Raw genomic sequence first — 19,888 nt, 5'->3', positions numbered from 1 at the left:
AATTTCGCTAAAACCGATCTTAACATGATGAAATATCAGAATCAATATTTATCTCAAAACAAATACGTAAACAATATACATTACAGTCACCAGATGCTGATTGATTGTGTGCAGATTGCAACATCTGTGTTTTGCTTGTGGAACGTGCCCCCCTTTGACTATATGTGAGGATGGAGAAAAATATATATATTGTTGGAGCAGTTCTATTGCTGACATCGTTTTACACACTAGCTGATTCTGAAGGCCCTAGGGAGGCCGTTTGATTGACGCTATTATAGAACAAACATGCAGTAGTTTGTAACGCTAACGGTCCAGTCCACTGATCGATTAGGCATGCTGATTATGACGTCACATCCTCATTCGATTATTCAGTCTGCTGAATACTGTCAAGAAGCCAAGGTTCGATGAGTTTGGAACAAAGCCTCACCTCACATTTTCGGGATGAACTACAAGAAGGATTGTGAGCTGAACAAAGACCACCTTAGTGAGCAATAACATAAGCTTTATTATTAACCAAACCAAAAAGTTATGCGCAAACATGCCTACAAATTGGGCCACATCAGCTTAATTCAAGCAATAGCACCATTTGTTACCATCAACGTTTTTATTCCATATTTTTGGTCCTTCACAGCCACACCAAGTCACCTGCAAATCTTTATTGATGGCGGTAACAGTGAATCATACTGTACTGTACATACAAACACTTTGACTGTGATTAATGCTTAAGATGTCTTTTCACACACAGAGAAACGTGTGCACCCGTGAAATAAACAATGCAAAAAAAAAAAGATAGGAAATAGCCTTTCATAAACACTTTTGTAAATCTGCTTAACGACTAAAGAGGAGTGAAAAGTGGAATGCTCTTCGTCCGACGTAGCGCTACACAGTAGGCTCCAGCAGTTCGTAGAGTTGGCACAGGGTGTCCCTCACGGCGACGCCCAGCGTTTCTGCATTTGTCTCCTCGCAGCAGTTGAAGGCAGTTATGGAGAAGTGGACGTGGTCGGACTGCGGGTTGTAACATATGGCGTAACCGTCAGGAACCAGCGGACCAAAACACATCACGCTGTCTGTGTTCGCAGGCACCTTGAAGGGAAGACAGAAATGAATATTAAAAAAAAGAAAGAAAAAAAAAGCAGAGTTTTTTGTTTTTTTTTGTACTCAAGTCATCTTTATTTACGGTACAACACTTAACTTAATCTCCTCCACTCACAAAATATTGTGATCTATTGCTATAAAAACATGGAACCTACCAAAAGAAAGATTTGAGCCTCTTCTTTCATCAGGAAACAAAAAAAAAGTTGGTTGATCTCTTATACTCTGCTGCCACCTGCTGGCAGTTATTTGTAATAACTACCATTGCTTTAAGAGACCTCTTCAGGTCAGAGGCTGTATCAAAGCCTACTATATGCTCTAGCATAAAAAAAAAAAAAAGTATAAATATATTGGCAATATTTAAAATAGAACGTTTTTAGACGTTTTTGGGAGCAAATGAGTTAATATTGAGGCACTTGCTAATGCACTCACACATTGAGTTCCTCCACATACTGACTTGGTTCACAAGCATACTATGTTCCCCTTCATCTGACCAATAGAATGAATTTTAAACACAGAAGGGCCAAAACGTACCGAATGAAAATTAAACTGCACTAATAACCTAGCCACTAGAGTGCTAGAACTGCACAAATAAAAATCGACCCGAGATGTGCTGCTTTTAATATTGTGACATGACGACAACGATATATTGTGGCAGCTTTAATGTCACAATATCACAATATTGCTGTTATCGTTACATCTCTACAAATCATGTTTTCAAAATCAGGTCAAATTAAGTTCTAATTTGTACATTCTAAAAAACTATATCAGCACCGGTTGGTTTCCTGTACTGGTTGCTCGTCAAAAGCATGTCACGTATAGACAAGCATTCACGCTTACATATGAAAATAAGCCCCACAAAATAAAACCGTAACCAACAAATTGTACTCTTTCACAAACGTATGCCCACACCTGCCCAGTTCGGAGTTTCCAATGAGTTGCCAGGCCAAAGGCAGTATCCATGAAGATTTTGGGAACGCTCAGTCCCTCTTCAATGGCTTGCAGCTTGAGACCCAGCAGGTGTCTGTCTATGCCGTGTCCTTTAAGTACCTGCAGAGTCCAAATATGGACATTTTGTTTGACATATGTACTGTACAAGTGGCACCATGATTTACAATAATACTTACAATCATATTTACATTGACCATAATTTTCATTGACATTTTAACTCCTGGGCGCAAATTTTAGTTTAAATTCTTGTGATTTTGTCCAAAAAATGGCTTTTCCTTTGAAGTGTGATAACTAAGTCATTTATGAATATTTTTTCCGATGTCAACCACTCAAAATGTTCAGTGGCACCAGACCTATCTATACATATGTAGTTATTTATTTAGTTATTTATTTTTAATGTCTCTATGGGCTAATAATAGCAGTATTATTCTAATAGCAAGACTAACTATGCTGTACATGTATAGAAAATAAAAGTCTAATTTGAATATTTCATATGACAGAGTTAGAGGCTTGAATAAGATTATAAGTCATGAAAACAGATTTTTTTTTTTTGCATGCTTAGTTTTTACACAATGGCAGTTTTCTGAATAGAACTAAATTATTGTGATTTTGTCCAAAATATGGCTTTTCCTTTGAAATGTCATAACTAAGTCATTTATGAATATATTTTTTTTCAATTTCAACCACTCAAAATGTTCAGTGGCACCAGACCTATCTATACTTATTTATTTATTTTTAAATAGTTTGGTTACCTGGTCAGTCAGAGCCGAGTAGGCATCAATCGCTTCTGTCAACAGTTGGAGTTTGGCTTCACGCTGCAAGGCAAGACAAAATAAATAACAATAACAAAACGTTCAAAATCAAACATTGCACGCCTGCTCACCGACACGGACGGATCGACGAAGGCAAGGATGAATTTAAGCATCTGGCTTGAAGGCGAGCGGATGTAATCGGTCCTTCCTTTCCGGAACATCCTCTGAGAGGCGATGTCGCAGGTGGCGCACACGTCGCCATGAACTCTACCAACACAAACGGAAGACATATGCAAATATGAAATTCTATATGTCCATTTGTTTTGCTGCTGTACAGATTTTTTTTTTTTAAATCAGTTCTAATTGGATTGTATTCAAATTTAGGGATGGGCGAGTAGCAATACCAGGTATTGACAACAGGCGGATATTTGGCCTTATTTCAAGGTATTGGTACTATTAAAAAAAGGAGAAAATTTACTCAAACTGGTATTGGTCCTTAAAAAAAAAAAAACATGGTATCGGAAATATCCAAATTATTATTCCGTAATAAATGAATTCATGTTGCAAATATTTTCAAACGTCAGTTTTGATTTTACCTGTAGTAGGCCAGCTGCAGCGCCACCTGGATGAAGGAGTTGGGACTCAGTTTGTGCTGCTTGGGAACGTCTTTGCCAAATTCCGTAAAGTTGAATACATTCACGTCCAGGTCATTTATCAGTCTGGAAAAAAAAACAAAAAAACATTTGAGTATATTTAATCATTCTGAATTAGCAGTGGCTTTTCCTGTATACTTTCCTCATAAACTTCAGACTACTTTGTTTAGAGATGCAACATCTGATAAAACATTGTTGAAAAACTTTAATTTTATTAGTCAAACTGAACTTCTGCTCTTAGCATTTCGCCAAAGTAGCGAACATGGCAAGTTTGCCACATCGCAAAGCAAAAAACAAACAAACCATGTCAGCTATTCATGTCAACTCGTCGAAAATTAAACACACAGTGAGCTTATCTGCTGAGCAAACGGTCTCAAATGACTTTTTGCTCAGCAGATAGCGCCAGTGTGCGGCAGGCTTAACGTCATACAACTCATTGTTGTTATTATGGGATTCTAAGAAAGAGAAAAAGAACTAGGTCAACAAGAGTTCTCTTTTTTTTTTTTTTTAATCAAGGGTTCATTTACAGTTGGGGACAAACGTAACAAGTAAGTGGAAACAAAAGGTCTGGTTGTCAATACACAGCAAGATAAGTCTTTTCTAATCTTCAAATTGTTACCCAAGTTATACAACTTACATATCAAGGTTCTGCTTGGCATTCTCGATGTCCCTCTTGATTTCTCTGTCTATATGGAAGTAAAGCTTCTTGGGCATTGGAAGAGGGACCAGAGGTGCTCTCGTTGGGTCTGGATTCTCACTGCAGGCAATTAAAAAAACAAAGCAAAACAAAACAAAGTTTTGTTAGACTAGTGCAAGTGATTCATTAGTTTAGTTCATAAAAGGGGGGTTGGAGTCATGCAGTTTTATTACCAGTGGCGCAGGATATAATCCAGCAGGGTGGCGATGGGCGGCCCTTCAGCTGTGGCCTGTTCATACAGGAGACCCCACGAGCCGTCCTCGCCGATCACAAACTGTCCAAACACACAAAGTCAACAAACCGGCGCCGCTTTCAACTTTTGCGTTTGTCGACGGTGAGCAGCTTGCTCGCTCACCTGCAGAGTTTTGTCAAACCAGCGGTTGCCACTGTTGGAGAAGGTCCCGCCTCCGTGCAGGACCTGGGCTGCTTTACGGCTAGCATATCTGTTCATCATAATTGTGGTTTCTTTAAAAGCAACGCTATCAAACATACGGCCCGCGGGCCGGATCAGGCACGCAAAAGGGGTTTAATCCGGCCCGCAAGATGATTTTGTAAATTAAAAAATTAAAAAAATTGGAATGTTGGAACAATCAATAAACAGAGAGTAGGGGTTTGGAATTGTTTTTAAGTTGTATACCATTATTTTACTGATCCTGCCCACTTGCTAATACATTTTCCTCCATGTGGCCCCTGAGCTACTATGAGTTTGACACCCCTGCTTTAAAGTATATTCCTTTCAAAGTTATTAACCATAAACATTTCTTGACAATCTGTTATATGTGACCTCACTAGTCTAAAGACGACATTCTGATTACCGTAATATTACATTTGTGAAATATGAGTTTATGAAGCAAAATCCATCCGTTTTTGTCCATGTCAGGTGGCGGCCATTTTGCCACCTGTTGTCAACTGAAGATGACATCACAGCTGCTCAGGGCTCGGGCAACAACCAATCACAGCTCACCCTGTTCTCTGAAGCTGAGCTGTGATTGGTTGTTACTTGAGACCTGAGCAACATTGATGTCATTTTCATGTGACAGCAAGTGACAAAATGGCCGCCTTCTGACATTGATAAAAACTGCTGGAAATTGCTGCTTAGCTCATATTCCACAAATGTAATATTAATCAGAATGTCATGTTTAGACTAGTGAGGTCACATATAAGATTATTGTCATTAATTTTATTTTTTGGGGTTGGCTTCCCCTTTGTGCAGCCCTTTCATCAATAATGTTGCCATGGCAGTAAAATAAACATCTCATTCACACACCGACGACGGAGCGCAAGCATCTGGGTGTTCGGTTTCCTGTGAAGGGAAACTGGGGTTCTAGCCAGCAATCTACTGCTTAACCTATGTATAAATGTGCGTGCGTGCATACATACCGTTCATCCGATATCCTCATAACCGGAGAATCCAGACATAGCGAAAAAAGCCCCCTCTCAATTGCCTGCACGGATTCCCGGTTCAGCTTATCTGGGTGACACAAGGGTATAGAAAGGCACAGGAGGACAAGGATGTAAATAGATGTCGAAAAAAAAAAATCTTTCATGGCATCGTACAGATCTGAGGCTCGTACATTTGTATTTTTTTTTTTACCTCTCAGCAGCCGGTTGTAGGCCTGTCCCCACGTGTTGCGATGGTCACTGGTCAGGATGCCCATCGGCTCCTTGTCCGTCTTCCAGGACTGAGACCTGATCCTCAGCAACTGCCCGTGAATCTGACTCTCCGTCAGACGGGACCCGTCGCTGTTGTACACCTCCAGCTGGAAGAACTACGACCAGAACAAAACATACTAAACACAAAAATAAATATTGCCTGATTATTTTCACGGATGTACTCTATCTACATGGCTCAGTTCATGACATAATTCTGTTCCTACAGCGGAACACAAACAAAGGAACACGGGAGGTCAAAATATTTGACTTCCTTCTTTTGCTTCCTATTGTACATGAAAATATCTCAAGGTTCATATGTTCCTCCAACAAATACCCAATCGCAGTCAGTCCAAGTACGAATATGAAAATAATGAGCTCAACATTGCTGACCTGGTAGTTCCGGACCACAGTGATGTGCGTTGGTGATCGTCGGGAGGTCCCGTAGTGAGCGACGTAGTCGTGTTTGGGCCCCGGGATGCGACAGGACGAGAAGAGCAGCGGGTAGAGCTCCATGCACAGAGGCCTGCCTCGCATGTACTCCAATGGCAGCCGGCCACTAACAGGTAAAAAAAACCAAACATTTTCATCACTGAGTTAATTTGATTACCAGTAATAGCGATTTATCAAATATATTTTCCAATGCGACATAACTCTAATTTTTGTTTTGTTTTTACATAAAGTGCAGTATCAATTAACTCATTCACTCCCAAACACGTATAAAAACGTTCTATTTTATATAGTACCACGGTCCCAAAAACGTATTTATACGTTTTTTATGGGGGGTTTTTTGTTTTGTTTTTTTATGCAAGCACATTTTTCTGACAAATTATTATTTGTTATTTTTTTACATTTTTTGGAATATTTAATTAATTTCTATCTAAAACGTTAATTCATCTGCAGAATATTTGGTCTACTAATAAATATGTAAAAAAAATATATATATATTAATTGATGCTATTTTTTATTTTATAGAGCCACGGGGAGCCACATGAGAGGGACTAAAGAGCCACATGTGGCTCCAAAGCCACAGGTTGCAGACCCCTGAGGTAGGCCAATGACGTACGTATTGCATGTAAATAGGTGGGAGACACCAAGTTAACATCCACAAATGACTTGTTTTCATAACAAGAGCTCATATTTCACAAATCTTGTTAAAACAAACTGTAATCCTGGCACAGATACTATTACAAATAAGTGTGTTCAAGTATATTTAGAAACAGATTAACTTCATACAGCAAAGGAATACAAGGCCTTGCCAGCAGGGCTGAAGGTCAGCACACACAAATAGCAGTGCGACAGATTACGGGGGTTATTAGAGGATTACTGCCACCTGAGTGTAGTTCAATTCACTACAGTACCGTTAGAAATATGAATAAATATTAGCACACCCAACTTTCAAAACATGAAGCAGGATCATTTGATCATTTTTCGTATATAGGGCATTCACATTTAGGACTTACGCGTCAAGTTTGGCTTTAAATTCAAGTACTGCTACAATCAGCTTGGAAGCAAACCTGAAAGGACACAAATTATTGTTAGTACAAAATAATACTACCTTAAAATAAAATCATTTTGCTGTATACTGTCTTGAAATAAGGAGAATAGCATCTTTGTCATGGCTACATCATTATTATTATTATTATTTTGTCAACTTTTGTGATTCTCGACTGTTGTCACCCTGGGACCCGCATTTTCCTTTTTTTTTTTCTTCTAAAGACATTACAAACAATAAACACCATATTTTGTTTATAATAGCTTCTGACAACACATGTATAGTATATAATATACCATCAAAAGCTGTTTAAAATGAGTTTCATGTCGCACCAAAAGCATATCGCTAGCCATGACGCATGCTAGCTTAGATGCTATGTTATTTCCAGAGTAAATTAGCGGCTAAAGCACAAGGCAGCTACACTTCCTGTTGCTTAACTAATTATGTTCCATGTGGGAAATATGCCTCTATACTGGAGCAGAACAAAAATAAAATAAAATAAAATGGCTTACAAAGTAGCCTAACATCATATATAGCCAACTAATTGTGTTTTGAAATGCACTCCATTCCTTTAGTACAAGATTAGCTACGCGTTAGCTCCACGTGCTGCGTGTAGCGCAGTCATTGTTTACTCACAACAGTTGGCTCCTCCAGCCATTGTAATCTCGTCTGGGGAGAGAAATGGCCGGGTTGGAGTGAACAGGCAGCGGCAGTCGACTTTCCAAGTAGGCCCACTGCACCCACCAGTCTGTGATCTACAGGGAAGGTACACAAAAACTAGTCTAATATGTTTTGTATCATTGAAAATGGTTCCATTTGTACTATCAGGATGTATAGAGAAGCGTGTAGGGAATGTCAACATACTATTTGTATTGTTTCGCCTCAATAGACAAACATTTAACATTAGATAATAGATATTAAACAATAACATAGACAACACCTAAACATTTAATAATACAGTTCTCTTATTGACCTACGAGAGGTAGCATGAATTAAATACAAAGAAAAAGAAATAGTAGAAAGCTAGGCTAACTGTTAGCTCATTTGCTAACTACATTGCAGTTCCAAGCTCTTTTTGTCATTTGGACTTTTGTGAATGACTTGGAATGACGTTATACAAACACAACAAAACCGGTTGCTACTCCATTTGTGTACGGCAACAGCACAAGCTTCACACTTGGCTGAACTTGTAATTGCGGTTATAAATAACATGTTTTACTCTTACATTTGGCGGCTTAGCCATTTTCGGAGGAAACCGCGCAAGAATAAAATCTGACTTTGATTTTAAGGTTTAAAAAAGGTGCTCAAATTTGACAATGGTTAAGTGTGTACACTGATTTAAGCACTACAATACAGCTATCCAGTAACTGTTGCATTCTTTGTGCTTTACCAACACATCAATCCATCAGCAAACATGTGTCACCTTTCCCAAGTGAGACGAAAGCCAAAACACATACCCAGTTGTCTGTCTTTCTGGCCCTCCTTTCCAGGCCCTTCTGAAGCTCCGCACCGAGACCACCACGCCCGGCGAACTCCCGTATCACCCTGCGGGTGTGGGCGAGCTCCTCGGGCGGTATGAGGGGCTCCAGGCCTCTCATATAGGCCTGCAGGGTCTGACCAAGGGGAGGCACCGGCTGCGGGGGCACGAAGGTGGACATGCTCAGCTCCTGCCTGGATGTCACCTGGAGGAAACGTCAACGGTGGTTTTACATATGTGAGTCAAAAGTTGTTTAAAACATGTTATGTTGGTACTAATAATGCTCCTTATATTGGAATTTTATCTATATATTTTAATTTCATTTCATTTCATATTTTTGTGTCAGTTTCATTTTTGTATATATTATTACAGTTTGTGTAGGATGCACCCAAATATAGGCTTTTATATTTAAATCTAATGCAAGCATCCCTTCATGTCTTTGATATTGATAAACACATACACAAAATGACCAATAATGGAACAAAAATAAGTCAAAACAGAGCAACACAAACTTGTTTACAAGTCCTCTACAGTCCTGTCTCAGAAAATTAGAATATTGAAATAAAGTCCTTTATTTTCTGTAATGCAACTAAAAAAACAAAACAAAAATGTCATACATTCTGGATTCATTACAAATAAACTGAAATATTGCAAGCCTTTTATTATTTTAAAATTGTTGATTATGGCTTACAACTTAAACAAAACTCAAATATCCTATCTCAAAATATTAGAATATCATGAAAAAGTATACTAGTATATGCTATTCAACTAATCACTTGAATCGTCTAATTAACTCGAAACACCTGCAAGTGTTTCCAAGTGAATCCGTAATGTATGACACTGTTTTTTTTGTTTTTTTTATTGGTTTACAGAAAATAAAGGACTTTTTCACAATATTCTAATGTTCTGAGACAGTCCTGTATTTGTGGCATTAATTTTTAAAAAATGGGTAATTAAAATTGTATTTATTCATGTTATGTTTATTTTTTTTAATCTATTTTTTTTATATTTAGATATGTTTTATTTGTTTATTGTATTAAATGCATTTGATTGATCCTTTTAAAACCAAAATATTATTTGATTAAACAGTAATTTCTTCAAATTAAATTAATAAAATAAACAAAATGTAATTAACTATTAAAATAAATGTAAATTTTTACATATTTCACTTGTTTATTCATTTTTATTAAAAAAAATTCTTATTAATTAATTGGCTTATTGTAAAATATAAAATACAAAAATAAAAAAAATTTCATATACAGTACATTTTTTATTTTTAAAAAATGGGTCATTAATTGCAATCCAATTATTATTAATTGCAATTAATTATTATTATTATTATTACTATTATTATTATTATTATTTTAAAACACATATGCATTCTAAACTTTTTTTAAAACCCTATTTACAAATGTAGCTTTGCAAAAAGAAAGAAAGAAAACGTTTTGCTCACACAGTTGATGCAAGACTGAAGACAGACGCACAAAGACGTGCACAAGCGTGTATAAAATAAAAATACGTACACGAGTAAACCATAGTCTGCACGCTCCCGGTTGGATCCTGCTGGAAATCATGTTTCCTCCAATCAAGCCTGTAGTCGCCTTTGCATCTGTCAGACGTGCTCAGCATACGAACGAAAACTTTAAAAGTCCTCGGCCTATGGAACCCCCCCACCCTTTAGCACAGTCGTTGTGGCTTCATATGACAAACTATGAGTCGTGCTCCATCGAAGATGTGCAAGAGAGTCTTCATCGACGAAGCAGAGTCCAAGTTGAAAACAGAGAAAGAACAACAACGGACCTACCCTCCTCTGCGTCGTTGTTATTTCGGAAGCAGGAACATGCATGCAACGCCTCACGTACTGAAGTGAACTCAGGGCAAGCCTGCACACGTGTTGACGTCAAAAGTAGTTTCCGTAAACGGAGATATGAAAACTAACTGCAGTACCGCATTCCTCCATTACGTGTCGCTGTTTCACCGGAAGAAGAAGGAACAAAACAATGACGGGAACATTTTGACAAACACAAGTTTTTATTTTTTATAGTTAACTTTTTATACTCTACTTAAAAATAAAGTACCTGTACTGTACTTGTGTTAAAGCAGGCTGGTAAAATTATAATTTAGTGTTTGACTATTTATTTCTCAAAAATAGTAAAAAAAAAAAAAAAAAAAAAAAAAAAAAAAGTGCTCTCAATACAGTACATTTGCTAACGTTGGGAACAGAACAGTGGTATAAAGGAAATAAATAAACAAACAAATAAATAAATAAATAAATACAGAAATAAATATACTGTAATAGTAATTCGAATTTGTATTTTAGAATGGCACATTACACAACATATTTGCCACAAATTATTATTTGTACATTGTTACGTCCCACCACGAGGAAACATTAAAGATATATTGCTAAATAATTTCTGTTTGACAACTATTAACATTCTAAACATGATCCATGGTAAACTATAGCAGTATGCCTCTCTTTTCTCCATTTATGGGAAGGATGAAGAGTTGAAAATTGCTAAAATATTTGCTGACACCTAAAAAAGAACGAACACTCAGATTATATAAACCTACACACATACATGAGCATAGATTTGTGTGCTTACATTAGTATGTAAATTCACACCAAAAAAAGTTAATAAAAACAACAGAAACAAATGGTTTCTTAAATATTTATTATATTGTCAAGCAAAGCTGTTTCAAAAATAAAAAATAATTTGTGGATTTCCTGTACAGACTCTATGCATGGTTCACCAATCAAACATGTTCATTTACAAACAAACAGCTGTGACAGCAGTTGTAAAATGCTAATGCCGATCTTTTGTTGTCTTCTTCCTGTATTCCGGAGTTTTTGCCACATCCCCATGACAAAATATTAAAATAACAGTCACCTGTTTATTTTTCTTTCAAGAATACATACAAATGCAGGAAAAAATATGTCAACTGATTTTCATATCATCTGTGTGGGTTCAGTATATAAAGCAGGCACAAGGCACGCAGATGACATAAACATCACTGATATCTTACCACATATATTAACTACAGAATTAAACAATCTTATTAATTGCATAGACAAGTGATCTTTTGCCACAGAGCACCAAAAACAGTTGGTGAACTACAGGACATTGACATTATGTGTCATACATTCACATTTTCCCCCTGAAAAATAAAGCTAAACAAGTAACAGCAGCAACCAAACTGTACATCAACGCTACACAGACCGAGATGACTCATGTCAACACATCTAATGGAACATTCAAAAACCTCAGTAAAACCTGATTGCACCGCACGGCCATTTTGGCGAGGTGAGTGGCATCTACCGAGGGCATGACTCATCTGGAAAAGATAAAGGGGGTAGAGATGGGAAGGAAATAACGTGAGTTCCAAAATTGTGTTTTATTGAATTAAATAAACCCCACTTTGCATTTTTCCGAACATTCTTCAACTTTTCTCTCTGGGACACACTCACAGCTGACAATGAGGCGCTCTAAAGTGGTCGCACCAGTGGACTGTATAAAGTGTAGGCGTAGCTAGCTAGCGAGCTACGCGTCGTAATTATGATGCAAGTTCTTACAATATCTTTCACAACAAGACTTTAGCACCTTTTAGACAATCAATTATTTGCACTTTTTTTTTTTTTTCAAGAACGATTATCACACATTGTGTTTTTTGAGAAGGGGGTGACACTGACCCACTCGAAGACCCCGTCCCAAAGCAGTCGCCAAATTCCTTGTGCTCTTGGACATGACGGCTCCTCCGTCCGCTTCCCCTTCCTCCTCCTGCGGGTCCTCGCCCTGCGGCGTCTCGGTCCTGCCGGTTTCGTGAGGGCAAGGGGTGGATACCAACATGGAGGTCTCGGAAGGATACTCGCACAACTGCTCGAGCCGGTCCTCGTCGAAACATACCTTCCCCTGTTAACAGTCAAACGTACAGTTGTGGTGGCATATGGAAATGCAGTCTTAAAGGGGGAGTACCACAACATTTTTTTTTAAAATAATATGTTCTATGCAGCACCACTGGTCTAAATATGGTATCCTGGTTAATATTGAGTCAGTGGAATATGATTAAGACGCGAAATCCAGCCATTTCTATTTATTTCAGAGGGCGGCCATCTTGCCATTTGCTGTCGACTGAAGATGACATCACAGTTGCTCATGCTTCATGTAACAACCAATTACAGCTCGGCTTCAGAAAATAGGTGAGCTGTGATTGGTCGTTGCGAGCCCTGAACAACTGCGATGTCATCATGCTAAACACTAGCGTCATGTCTTTGTACAGTACACATATCATTTGTGTGTGCATTATTTGAATAAATGGAACTATTTGGGGAAATATAAACCTTCCTCCACCTTTTCCAAAGAAGCTTAGTATTCTCCAAAGTTCAGTAAAGAGAAGTTAATAAGTTTGAATGAGGAACTGAGGCTTTGCTAGCCAAGTTTCTGTTTTAGTAATTAACACCTTTATTTTCCAACTCATTACCACAAGCGGGCTCCGTGCTTTCAACTCACTGACACAAGTGCATGGAATTCCTTCGGTCATATTAAAAATTGGCAGCCTGTCGCAAACAACTGTTGAGCATACCATGCAAACACTCAGTTGAAACAGCCAAAAATACACAAAGAAAGCTGACTCAGCACAAACTGCAACATTGGTGCAATGGAAAGAGGAAGGGTTCTGCGATAGAATCCTGCACTAGTTTTAATGTGATTGAACAAAGCGAGGGGAGAAAATTTGGAACTTTTAACTTTATTGAGACGGAAACACTGCTCAGACTCGATTGCAGTCAACACAGGTTCACAGTTCACTATGGCAAAAGAGCGCACAGTCGCCGAGCAGATCCCAGCAGGGTTTTATGGCTAAGAATCATGATGCCGTGCTTGATAAGGCTTTAACCAGCTTAGGTCTGTCTCTGTGGTTGGGCCTCTCAATCAAGACGGATGTTCTCCCAGTAAAAGGCGATCCCACACAACAAAAAGAGACAGACGGTCAGGTGACGCAAAATGAGGCCTCCCCTGTCTCAAGTTCGTCTTGACGATCACATGGATATAGGATAAATGTGATCATCTATGAATTGACTAATCAGATGTTGGCTAAACAACACAATTCACCTGAAGATATTTTTTTTTCTGACATAAAAAATATGACAGTTCTTCACAAATTTATGGCAACAGTTTGGAGAAGATCTTTTGCTGTGTCAGCATGACTGACAAACAGTCAAACTAGATAAAGTCCAAAACAGTCCCACTAAACATTTTTGGATGAACTGCAAACAGAGATGACCAAGTATCCCACTACAGGGGATCCTCAGTTTATAATGGTGTTCTGTTCCTATGGTGGTGACGTAATTCGAATTTTTAACCTGAAAGTGCCGTAGTCTATCACTTACCTATGCTAGCGCTAGTGCAGTAGTGAAGGCATACTTAGAGTAAATATTTGGATGAAAAACACTTCTCGACCAAAATTAGGTAACAATGAAATGAAAAACTAAATACCTGAGCATGCCTTTTTGTATCTAGAAAAATGTTATAGTTAACAGAAACTAATGAAATACCTAAAACTAAGCCTGAAAGCACAATTAAATACATAATAAATACAATAAAAAGGAGCGTTCAAAATTTTTTTTAAAAAAACGACATGCATTTATAAAAGTAGAAAACTAATAAATACTAACCAACTTGCTCTAAAAAAAAATTAAAACGAAATTTAAAAAAAACTAAAGTCAACATTAAATAAAAAAAAAAAATATATATATATATATATATATATATATATATATATATATATAATGAAAAATCCACTACTATTAAACCGTGGTCTAGAATTAATCATTACGCACTGTTCGTAACCTCAAATCTGCTTATGGTTGTTGTAAATTGATGGTCTCTGCACTTTTTTTTTCTATATTTGACCTGATCACATCCCAAAACATGGATAAAGCATTCCGCACTTACCCTTTTTGGAGTGGCTTTGCTCCTAACAAGACATGACTTCTCCAGGTTCTGATATCCGCCAATCACTTCAATTTCTTCTACTGCTGGGTATTTCTTCTTCGTGGGCTCAGCCACAGCCAAGGTTGTCTGGGTTTGTTGGATCGGCTGGGGTATTTTCGTATCGGGGCATGCCGCCGGTACGGACGGTGTCATGGATCCGGTTGTTCTTCCCGTTCCTGTGGACTTTTTTGGAGTGATTGTAATGGTGGCCCCTCTCTTCCCGTGACCCCCCGAGGCACTGCGAATGGAGAAGAGCGTTGGCGATGGTGTTGGAGAGGCAGCGGGAGATGGAGGACACGGCGAGGAGGCTGGAGTTGGTGCACAGTCGGAGGGTTTCAGAGATTTGTCCGGGGATTGGCTCCTGAAGTGTGAGGTAATAATTGGGTTTGGTTGTTTGAGCTGAGATGTTGGGGAAAAAACCCGTCTTGGACACTTTTTGGGCTTCATTTCTGGTATTTCTTTGACCATATCTTCCGTCTGATGCTTTCTGAATCCTTTGCTTTGGGGTCCTTTTGCCTCTTTGTCCTTACAAGGAGTGTTTGATGTTGAGGCAACGTGTTGAGACTGCAGCACTTCCTGCTCTTTAAGCTGAAACTGCTCAATTTGGAGTTGTATTGTCTTAAGCCCACAGGCGTCTTCACCTGAAAACACTTTCCCATCTCCCTTTTGTGCATCTGACGTGATTAGCGGCTTCACCTTAATGAGATGTACCGATGAAACGTCCACATTCCTCTCTCTTAAACACAAGCCTGATCTGGAACCAACTGTCTCCAAGTTGTAGATCCGACTCATTGCTGCCAGGGAGTTGGGATGCGGTGGTGACGAGGAGGGACGTTGCGCAGGGTCAGTGGATGATTTGTATCCTTCCACGACTTCCTTCTCGGCGTCCTCTGTGTCTTTTTCCTCTTGTTCTCCGTCCCTGCTCTGGTGTTGGATCTTGTGGAGTGTCACTTGTTCTTCCACATGTTTCAATTTGTCACGTCCATCGTCAGATATTTCAACGCAATCTTCGGAGGGAGCATTGGCAAAGCATACTTCCTCTCCACCAACAGTGGGTGAGTGTAGGACAGAAACAGGAAGCTGAGGGCAGTTTTTCAACATGTCGACTTCCTGCGTGATGTCAAACACAGACCCGGATGTCTGCGCTTCTGTGTGTGCCTCATCGCGCTCGGTTGCCATCATCCTATTCTGCAAAGGAGTTACGGTTTCGCAACCTCTCTCTTTTTCAGTCCCACTTTCCTCAAAGGTGTCCCCTTGTGTCTCTGCATCAGAAATCCTTTTGCTTTCCCCCCCATTCACACCCTGTGCCCGCCTCTGTTTTAGCCTCTCCTGCTCTTTTTGTCTAATTTTCTCTCGCAGGGACTCGATGCGGCTCAAGGGCTTGCCGACCCTCCAACTATCCCTCCTCTCGACTCCTTGCCCTTTCTCGGAGTCTTCACCTTCCTTGCTTTGACCCGTATTCTTCTTTCTCGCCACCTCTTCTGCAACATAAAACACGGTCCTAGGGATCTGGATCTCTAGGGGACCTGGGGGGTTCCCCAAAGGAGGGATCCCTTTTGGAGATCTGGGGGTTACATCATAAGCAGCGATCTCATTATGAACTTGTGCCCCCTGCTTGCATTCATTCTTGTAAAACCCGACACCTTTATCATTGTTATAATCAGGTGCGTCTACGATTTTTTCAATTTTGCTGATAAGCTCTTCTGTGTGATGGGACAAAGCATCCCACTCTGCCCCTCTGTCTGCCACAGTACTGAGCAGACTGGAGCAGTCCCTGTGGTCTGATTCAAGCCGAAAGCAACTCTCTGCAGCGCAACGACTAGTGAATGTCTCCGTTTTCTCCAATGCATCCGTATTGCCACAAAGTTGCCCCTTATGTTTTCCCAAGATAGAATCTTTCTCTGTGAGGCTCCTCGCCTCCCTTTCAGCCGTCCTTGCCTTTCCATCCTGCCTGATTGGTATTCTTCTAGCGAATGAAATTCCCTCTGTGCTTTTGACAGATGCCATTGTGAAGCCTTCCCGATCTTCGCCTGCCATCCCTGTAGACCTCCTTTCACTAGGGTCAAATTTATTGACTTCAGTCCTGTTTTGGAACCCCATCCCTGTATCAATTCTTTTCCGTGTTCCATCACTCGGATCGTCATTCCTTACTTGCCCATCCTTATTCTTTCCAAACTTCTCTTTGTCTAAAAGTTGTGCACACTCCGTTTTGCACTTTGCTGGTATTTCCTTCCCAAGTCCTGACCCACTCCTGTCTGAATATAGCCTCTCACGTGGCTTCCTTTCAAAGTACCCATCTGGATCTAACCCATTTTCCTTAGCACAGACGATCCTATCAGAGAAGCTGAATGAACGTTTTGGCACACCTTTGAGCGGCACATTTCTCCCATCGTATGTCCTCCCCTCAGTTTGTTCATCGGTTTCCCTTGAATTTTTCCTCCTACCGGGCCTAAGGAAATTATCGGAACTTTTCGATCTGGATGGAGGCCTACGGAGCTCCCCAAATTTAGTGAGAAGCTGGCTAACTCTCCCTCCTCTTTCATAAAACACATTGTCATCCAAGCTGTCCTTCCTCTTATCGTTAATCACTGTTGCCTGGCTGAATGGTCTTTCTTTTTCTTTGGAGTAGTCTTTTTCCCTCATCCGGGACATTTCGGTTCTGAGTTCCCTGGCCAAATGTTCCCTCTTTGCATCCAAGGTGCCCATCTCACCATCCTCTCTCCCAGGGTTTTTGCTTCCTCCTCCTCCTGAAGATCGCTCTTCAATGCTCACTGTGGGCTTTATGATAAGAACATCAGAAGCTCGGATCTCGGTCACGCTCGCTCCCCCTGCCAGGATCTCTCTTAGGTCCATCTTCATCCCCCTCTTTCCTTGTAAGTCCTCCTCAGGCCGCTCCACCTCCATCTCCCTCCATTTTGTTCTTATCTCGTCACTTCCTCTGCGGTTCTGTTCGATGATGATGATATTGTCCGCACGAATGGTTCGAAGACAAGGAACGATGGGGGGAAATGAATGTGCTGGATCTCTTTCATTTTCCTCCTTCAGGAAGGCTTTCTCCCTGGCGACATCTTTCACCGATTCTTTCCACGGGCTTTTTTCCCAAAACTCTCTGTTATTCTCTCTCCCTTGACTCCTGTCTCTGCTCCTCTCCTTGTCTCGTCCTTCACTCAAATCTCGAAATCTCTCTATTTTCTGCTCTATAGTTCTTCCTCTTCCAGACTCCCCATCATGACCCCTGGGAGGCAGTTTGTCCTTTTCCCGCTCTTTTACCTCCAACTCGTTGCCCCTCTCCTGGGACCCCACATCCGTTTCTTTGCCCTTCTTCCACACGCTTTGTGTGCGTATAAATGGGTTTTCATGGACTGGAACTATGGTTTCCATAGAGACCTGGCTCCCTGATTTAAGGTCGACATCCATCCACTGGTTTGGATCTGGACTGAGCGATTGTTCATTTCCCTGACTGACAGTTACAGAGTTATCTGTATCACTTAGTGTATCTGAGGCAGGTTGAGCATCCACCGGCAGTATCGCGACGTCTCTGTCCTTCTCCCGGTCGACCAGGATTTCCTGCTTCGCCTTCCTCCGTTGAATGATCCCTCGCTTCCAGGCAGGCATCTTGGCCAATTTCTCCTCCTCTTCTTTCTCTCGCCTTCCCCGCTCCTCTTCCTCTCTCCTCTTTCTCTCCAACAGGAGCTGCTTCCATTCCGGAAGAGAGGAGACAGACATAACAGAAAAGTGGCAGTTTTTTTTTCTGTCCCGGCCCCTGTGACTGGAGTACAGAAATGAGAAGTTCAGTTCAGTTAAATCACTTCTATATCGTAGAAAATTATATTGCTTATGTTTGCATTGAGGTCAAAAAGGATTTTACTTCAGAGTTTTGTTTTTTTAAACATGCATTGTTTCTAAATAGACATAATCAATATAATACAAGTATATATATATAAAAAAAATGTCTATCCGTAGATAATAATGATCACTTCTAATTTACAATTTACACTGTAGAACTGCACTGCGTCATCCGTCAACTTTAATTAATCTATACAGCTCTTGGGATGATACAAAACCTTTCCAACTTCCTACACAAAATCATACTCCAGCCACAATCATAAACAAATTGTTAGCTTAAGTCTCTGATTGTGTCAAAATCTAAAATTTTATTTATTGATTGATTTATTTGTTTTTTAATGTTGTTAAAGCAAAATTTCTATTCCATATCTTGTATTGGATATTATTGTGAAAGTGGTCATAAGTTTGTATGTGTATTTTAACCATGGTGCTAATTACTTGACAGTTTACTCAAATGTGCAGATCTGAAGTGGCAGTCCAGTCTAAACCGATTAAAATACAAAGATGCACTTATTTTTTATTTTTTTTAAATTACAGGATTAACACCTGAATTTTTTTCTGCATACAGCCTAACTGTTAACATAAGACATTTCTGTAATAGTCAAATGTAACCGATACTTACAGGAATCCTACTTTGTATTGACGTATGATCCACTTCAGCTCGTTCGCCACTAGATCATGTCTTCTTCAAACAAATAGATGTTTGGCATCTCGAAAAAATATTCTCAGTAGTACTTTTCGGTCCCACTCAGAAGCAAACGGAGAACACGGCACCATCACTGGAGTACAGTGAATATTTTCTGGTCCCAAGCACCAGGACACTAATCCGATAATTACGTTCAATTCCATCAGTGGAGTTAAGTGGCAAGCACCATATTGTGAGACCTAAGAAAGGCGTTTAACGAGCACAGCCGTCTGCCCGGGCTCTAACCCCCCCACCTCTCTCCACACACACGTCTCATCTCACGGTCTAATTGGAGATGGAGGATGGAGGAGGTCGAGGGGGGCAGAGCTCAAGGAGTAACTGGCAGAAAGGATCAGGACTGATACAAAAAAAAAGTGACTTGTTAATATCTATTAACATGACCCAATACTGTAGAATTAATTGTATCATTTTTGAAAAGCAGCAAATAAAACTAAAAAACAAAACAAAACTATTATTACTAACAAAAAAACAACAACAAAACAGGGGTGTTTACAATTTTTTAAATGTGCAGAATTTCACAAGTTATGCCATGTTAAAGATTAGATAGCTCTTAATATGAAAAGAAAAATGCAGTGTGCC

General features: G+C 39.7%; 3 protein-coding genes across 5 annotated transcripts in view; 1 reads left to right on the top strand and 2 right to left on the bottom strand.

The window, feature by feature from the left end:
* Window positions 1-485: 485 nt before the first annotated feature.
* cratb (carnitine O-acetyltransferase b) lies at window positions 486-10,672 on the bottom strand. The gene is made up of 15 exons (XM_077506475.1): window positions 10,291-10,672; window positions 8,748-8,972; window positions 7,927-8,045; window positions 7,259-7,312; window positions 6,189-6,354; window positions 5,740-5,914; window positions 5,526-5,616; window positions 4,501-4,588; window positions 4,319-4,419; window positions 4,086-4,205; window positions 3,392-3,514; window positions 2,927-3,062; window positions 2,796-2,858; window positions 2,005-2,142; window positions 486-1,083 (listed from the first exon to the last, which is right to left on the bottom strand). Exons 1-15 carry the CDS (start codon window positions 10,339-10,341, stop codon window positions 880-882), a joined length of 1,854 nt encoding a protein of 617 aa, XP_077362601.1. The 5' UTR covers window positions 10,342-10,672; the 3' UTR covers window positions 486-879.
* The window catches only part of cdcp1b (CUB domain containing protein 1b), a 32,852-nt gene continuing 20,877 nt past the window's right edge, over window positions 7,914-19,888 (top strand). For all 3 annotated transcript variants that reach the window (XM_077506474.1, XM_077506471.1, XM_077506469.1), the window contains exons 1-2: window positions 7,914-8,056; window positions 8,781-9,004. The gene's annotated coding sequence lies outside the window, so the exon portion shown is untranslated. The remainder of the gene's footprint in view (window positions 8,057-8,780; window positions 9,005-19,888) is intronic.
* Window positions 11,426-19,536, bottom strand: ppp1r18 (protein phosphatase 1, regulatory subunit 18). Its single transcript, XM_077507541.1, has 4 exons — window positions 19,226-19,536; window positions 14,719-18,526; window positions 12,459-12,678; window positions 11,426-12,103 (listed from the first exon to the last, which is right to left on the bottom strand). The coding sequence occupies exons 2-4, from the start codon at window positions 18,481-18,483 to the stop codon at window positions 12,084-12,086; spliced, it is 4,005 nt and encodes a 1,334-aa protein (XP_077363667.1). The 5' UTR covers window positions 18,484-18,526; window positions 19,226-19,536; the 3' UTR covers window positions 11,426-12,083.

This window comes from Festucalex cinctus, chromosome 19, assembly GCF_051991245.1.
Source record: "Festucalex cinctus isolate MCC-2025b chromosome 19, RoL_Fcin_1.0, whole genome shotgun sequence".
NCBI classification, from domain to species: Eukaryota; Metazoa; Chordata; class Actinopteri; order Syngnathiformes; family Syngnathidae; genus Festucalex; species Festucalex cinctus.
Note: the sequence above shows the minus strand (reverse complement) of the source record. Positions and strands in the feature narration are given on the sequence as shown.